Source organism: Olea europaea, chromosome 16 (genome assembly GCF_002742605.1).
Source record: "Olea europaea var. sylvestris chromosome 16, O_europaea_v1, whole genome shotgun sequence".
Lineage (NCBI taxonomy): Eukaryota > Viridiplantae > Streptophyta > Magnoliopsida > Lamiales > Oleaceae > Olea > Olea europaea.
Window position 1 is genome coordinate 1963674 of NC_036252.1, and position 6511 is coordinate 1970184.

General features: G+C 35.1%; 2 protein-coding genes across 2 annotated transcripts; both read left to right on the forward strand.

Moving 5' to 3' along the window:
* The first annotated feature begins 2708 nt into the window (after positions 1 to 2708).
* On the forward strand, positions 2709 to 3249 carry LOC111412910 (putative disease resistance protein At1g50180). The gene is made up of 2 exons (XM_023043775.1): positions 2709 to 2979; positions 3035 to 3249. The coding sequence occupies exons 1-2, from the start codon at positions 2709 to 2711 to the stop codon at positions 3247 to 3249; spliced, it is 486 nt and encodes a 161-aa protein (XP_022899543.1).
* LOC111411669 (disease resistance protein RPM1-like) lies at positions 2851 to 5678 on the forward strand. The gene is made up of 2 exons (XM_023042225.1): positions 2851 to 2981; positions 3089 to 5678. Exon 2 carries the CDS (start codon positions 3249 to 3251, stop codon positions 5463 to 5465), a length of 2217 nt encoding a protein of 738 aa, XP_022897993.1. The 5' UTR covers positions 2851 to 2981; positions 3089 to 3248; the 3' UTR covers positions 5466 to 5678.
* The last annotated feature ends 833 nt before the right edge of the window (positions 5679 to 6511 follow it).

A 6511-nucleotide genomic window follows, 5' to 3' on the forward strand; every position in this document is an offset into this window, starting at 1 on the left:
CCGGTCCGTGAATTAATTAATCCAATTAATTAATTCGAAAATTATAAATAACAAATCCAATTAATTAATTTATCCAACGATTGTTAAATTAATCAATTGGCAATTTGCAATCTTCCAATTCTCTTTTGTGTGTGACCCATTAGGTTCCCGACCACGATGCCTAACGACGTGAAATATTATTTTGATCTAATCAAAATTGATAAATTAAAACACCCCTTTTAATTTATCGTCAATTCACATACGCCGTCCCTGATTGACATCTAGCAATGTGTCAGGGCAATACATGTGACGGGAAATGTCACGTGGTATGACAAAACCAAATTCGTTCGTTTACCGTGAAACTATAATCCCTTCGTCAATATGATCTGATCAATTACGAGATATGGATTTGTGTCAATCTCGATCATCGATCATATCTTTCACTCCACTATTAAGTCAATATAAATCGAAAACTCCTTTTCGACTTATGTGTACACCTTGGCCAAGGATTTGATCATTGACTTAATTGAATGAAACGCAGATCATAATCTCCTACTATCTAAGAGTGACGAATCCTTTATTGATCAATCACAACCTTCATACGATTCTTGACGTACCCGAACAATGTCGTATTAGCGGCCCTTTTCAGAGCAACATCCAACACCGCCAAAGTATGACTGTCCTCATATAAGGTACCATGACGACCTCAAGTCAAAGGACCAATTTCACTACCGAACGTTAGAGATTAACCACCGACACTCAGATAGTTATCCATGTGGAATCTCTCGACGGGTCTCCAATGTTTTGTTCTATAACAAACATCTACGTGTTCATTTAAGTGTCACTACACTTTAACTTGTGAGATCAGCAACTTACTTCACAAGTAAGAAATGCCACACGTGATGGTCCATCCGTAATAACGATATCCGTATCTCGTTATTACTTACGACCACGGATGATTTAAGATTCAATCAGATGTAATTTGTATCTCACAATCACAACTCCTTGTGATTAATAAATTACAAATATTTGAATCCACGGACTCTATTATTTATTTAATTGTCTATTAATTAAATAATAGATCTGCCATTTAATTGCATTAATTATATATAAAAATATTTATGTCCAAAGTCGATTGGACCTAGGGCATAATACTTACACATCCTATGATGGATAGTCAATCTATATTATTGGGGAAACGGTAGAGGAAATGCTAAACCCCCTAGCTATAGAGGGTTCACAAGGAGTCCACAGCCAAGGTGGCGGGCTTGCTTAATAATACGTTGATCGGCTATCAGAGATATCACTCATCTGTTAGTCAACTAGCTTAGAAGTTTGTTTGAGTGACCATTTTCAGTATACAACCTTTGCAACCACCATGGTATCACAAGACACTACATCCTATTTTTGTTCCATATTTTAAGGAGCATAGCAAAGTAAGTCTCCATATACATGGGTTGGATCCCACAAGTATAAGTCTTCACCAACCCTTTAAGCATTATAAATCCACTCCTATTTTGCTGGTGTTGCAGCCATCTAGCAACACCATGATAGGAAAGTTCATACCTGAATCACCAACCTTATTAGATCTCTGATCTCTCATATCGTTAAGATAATTATTAGTTCTCCGTATTCTTAACTATTTCTGCCCAAGAACTATTGGTCTATTAAATATTTTATATTATATTCAATGACAATCAAAAAGACCAACATAAACTATAGGTGTAACTATGACTGTGTGGCTTAATCTAGTCAAGAAATCAAGTATGCGTACTAGAACTAATAATATTACTTTGCTATTTAAAACATCATATTATAAATATTATAGTTTTTCTAATAATAGCCGTAAAACTAATAAAAGGAACTGAATTTAAAAAAAATATTCATATATCAAAAAGAAATAGTGTTAGTGCATTTCTAGATATATAAAGGAACATCATCAAAGTGTCAACACATGAATTTGTTCTTCCTCAAATTTTCTCTATTTTCTAATTATGATATGAGCAAAGTTTGATACGAGATTCCCACATCCCAAGTGGCTAGTGTATGAAGTGCCAGTAATTTATGCTGTTTTGATTAGGAATCTTGAGCTGTTTCATTTGAACCTTTGCAAAGCTATAAATCCAGAACCTTTTTATTTTATTTATTTTTATTTTTATTTATTTATTTTTTTGGTCTATTCTAAGCAAAAATTCACTTTTGGTTAAACTTACACTTAAAAGTCTGTGATAGGGTACACGAGAATACTTAAAAATAAAATAATTTGCGTTTATTTTATGCAAACTTCACTTTTGGTCTAAGTTATACTTAAATATATGGAGGGATATAAGAGAATACTTTAAAGTATTATGCTAATTTTTAATTGGCATCTATTCTAAGCCTAAATTCTTTGGTAAGGTAAATGAGAATGCTTTAAAATGAAATGCTAATTCCAAATGCCCCCACTATTGAATTTCTAATTCTTCACTTTGCATTTTTTAATTGCTTTTAATTAACAAATTTATGTCTTTAATTTCTTGAGTACCTGATTCTTATAAATATCTAAGAACATCTTTAATCTTTATGGATTTCTCCTGTCTCCTTAATGCGATACAAGGTTTCAATGCGAAGGGAATCATCAAATAATTGCATTCCTGCCATTTCTTCTGACTTGATGATGTTTATAAATACTGCACCATCAATATGCTACCGTAACTTGCAAACTAGAAAATTGAATAAAAAGACGTGAAATGGCCGATGTGGTAATTTCTTTTGCAGTAGAAATCATTATACCAACACTACGTGAAAAGCTGAGAGAGGTCGGAGGAGTTGAGACCGACGTGGAGAACATCAGAGATGAGTTGGATCGAATGACGGCATTTCTCAAAGATGCCGATAGTGCAATGGATAACTGTGACACGGGGATGATAAATTGGGTCAACCAAGTTCGCGATGTTGCACATGACATTGAAGATGTTCTCGACAAAATTGTACTCGGCTTGAAGAAGAATCATCAGGGCAGTGTGTGGTCCAATACCTTTCTTTATAATTTTTTAAATTGCATTGTAAATTTAAGATTCAGTTCTAGGATTGTTTCTGAAATACAAAGCATTAATACGCGTGTCATCAGTATTGCAGAAGGGCGACGGAGATATTTTGACACTGCAGGAAGTTCAAATTCAAAATCAAATGTTGACACCAGCTTTGACCTTGCATATGATATTAGAGGTGATGCCCTTTTGGAAGAAGAAGTTAATCTTGTGGGAATTGAGGGCCCCAAAAGCGAGTTGATGAGATTACTCTGGGAAAAAGGTTCCGCACTGAGTGTAATTTCAGTGGAAGGACAAGGAGGTGTGGGCAAATCAGCTCTTGTTAGGAAAGTATATGATGATGCAGCAGTGAAGAAGCAATTCAAAAGTCACGCTTGGATAATTGTCCCTCGGTTATTCGATATAGAGGATATCCTAAAGGACTTGATTCAGCAACTCTTTCGTGAAACCAGGGAAGCATTCCCTGAAGAAATGAACGCCATGAATAATATTCGGCTGAAGGAACTAATTAAACTATTCTTACGAGAAAAAAGGTATGTGATCGTTTTTGATGATGTACGGGACATCCAATCTTGGAAGGCTATTAAACATGCGTTTCCTGACGATTCTTGTGGCAGTCGATTAATTGTAACAACACGTAATACTGATGTAGCTTTCTATTCTTGTAAACGAAATAAGGAGAATGTATATACTTTGAAGCCCCTTCCTCCAGAGCATTCTTTGACACTATTTTGTCAAAAGACGTTTCGAGGGAGTCCGTGTCCTTCCCATCTGGAGGAAATTACTAATAATATCTTAAAGAGATGTGCAGGGCTGCCGATTGCCATCAAGTCTGTTGGTGGAATTCTGGCCTCAAAGAGCCGCAGATTGGAAGAATGGGAGATGGTTTATAAGAGCCTTGGAGCTGAACTGGAAAGAGAAAATGGGAATTTGAATATGATCTTGTTGCTTAGCTTCAATGATTTGCCTTACCATCTAAAATACTGTTTGTTATATATGGCCATATATCCAGAATATCACTTGATAAAGTGTGACTCCTTGATTCGCCTATGGATAATGGAAGGTTTTGTGAACGAAGAAAAAGAAGGATGGACAGTGGAACAAGTTGCTCAAGACTACCTAAAGGAGCTTGCCAAAAAAAACTTGGTCGAAGTGGTGAAGGCTAAAGAGAATGGAAGCATAAAATCTTGCCGCATAAATTACTTTATCAGGGAGAATCTTCTGAATAAAGCAAAACGTCAAAATTTTTTTATGACAGTCGGCAAAAATTCCAATGGTCAATGGAACAGCAAAGCTCGTCGCTTATCAATCAATGGCCGTTGGGAAAACTTTAATCCTCAAATGTCTGGTAAAAAACTCCGTTCTTTGCTTGCATTTGATGTGACTGATTCGTCATCAATACTTGAGCTACTTAAGAGTTGTATGATGCTTAAAGTTTTAGACCTGTCAGGATTACCTCTAAAATCATTCCCAAAGGTGATCACCGAGCTCCTACTTTTGAAATATCTATCTTTGAGGCATACAGAAATTGAATCACTTCCAAGGTCAATCAAGAAGCTTCAAGAACTAGAGACGTTAGATCTTAAACATTCACTTGTCACTGAGTTGCCCGTTGAGATCTTACAACTCCGAAAACTGAGACATCTCATAATATGTCGCTATGGATGCTGTGATGTACATTCAGATGTTCAGATCAACAACGTTCTTGGTTTCAAGCTACCAAATGGAATTGGATCTCTAAAGTCTTTATACGAACTCTCTTTAGTCGAGGCAATCCCCGGCACAATAATAGAGATAGGGAACATAAAGGAACTAAGAAGGCTTTTCATATTCAAATTGGGAAGAGAGGATGGAATGGTGGTCTGTTCATCCATTGAAAAGCTCCAAAATCTTCAATCGTTAGCCTTGTTTTCAAAGGCAGAAAATGAGATCCTTGACCTGGATCACATTTCATCCCCTCCTGCATCCCTTCAGGAGCTCTCTATGTCAGGACGTTTAGAAAAATTTCCGCATTGGATAAAATCTCTCAACAACTTGGTTAAACTTTATTTTAGGTGGAGTCGGTTAAGAGATGATCCACTCCAATATCTCCAAGATTTGCCAAGCTTAGTCCGTCTTGAACTTCATGATGGATACGTTGGTGAAGAACTATGTTTCAAGGCGGGAAAGTTTCAAAGTCTTAAAAGGTTATATCTTGACAAGTTGAAGCCTCTGAAACAGGTGGTAATTGAGGAGGGAGCAATGCCAAATCTGAAAAGAATGAAGATTCAGCGGTGCAAATATCTGGAAAGTGTTCCATGTGGAATTGAACGCCTTACCAAGATGAAAGTTCTTAAACTTTTCTACATGAGCCAACAGTTTATTGAGAAATTGACTGCTGAATATTCCCATAAAATTGCACACATTCCTAAATTACAGTTTTGGGAAAAAGATGCATTGGAAACAGATGAAGATTGAGTTTTTAATTATCTTTGCGTTAGTATTTTATTCAGATTTTAATTTTCTTTATTTCGGAATAATTCTGAACATTAGGAATTTTAATTTCGCCCCTACCTTTAAATTTTCATAATTATCTAGATTTAGCGTTGATCAAAATAAAGGTTGTAAGCTTTAATTGCAAGTAGTGGTTTTCGAATAAATATTATAGCGATTGAAAATTTTTAATCTCTTAAATTCTTGGTATTTGATGCTTAAAATCAATGAGTCCAGTTTCTCCGTATTCATGCACAAATCAGAGAGTTTTGATGCCTAAATTTCTAGCATTGTTAGGAATCAATAGAAATTAGAAGCTGATTTTGTTGCAATAATTATTTGAAATCAGCGAAACTTGTTGCTTCCGCCCTACATCATAAACTCATACATTAGAGACCAAGCATGAAATTAGTACCCATAATCGGCTTCTAATGAAACTCATCCAATTTATTTTAACTTAGAATCAATTGTAGAACGGACTCTAGTTCATCAAAACACTGCACAATATACTACAATGGCTAAATATGTGATTGAGAATGTGTATTTGCGATGTTGAAATAAAGTGTACTTCAGTTATAGTTTTGCGTAGAGATTTAATTACTTTGGCAATTTTTTTCACAATTTTTGTTATTCTTCAATAATGCATCTCTAGCTATGTTCTTCTTATTTAACTAATATTTGTTATACAAAGATAAATTTTATTAAAATGCAATAAAGGATCTTTAACTTGTATTCCATTTTGATGCTCAACCTCCAAAACGGAGCATCTAAGTTTAGTATTTTTGTGGACCAGGCTCAAGCATACTCAACTGAACTTGTAATCATAAATTTTAATGCAAATAATGTCTTTATTAACGCATATTTGACAAGATGATCCATTCTCTAAAAGATGAGTTGATTTAAAATGTTTTGGATTTTATTGTTCATTTGTTAGATTTTGCTGTAATTAATCAATGTGTATTGTCTCCATCATCGTGTGGTATGAGTTCTACCATGTCACATTATCTTCCCACTCACTTGAACACCGACTT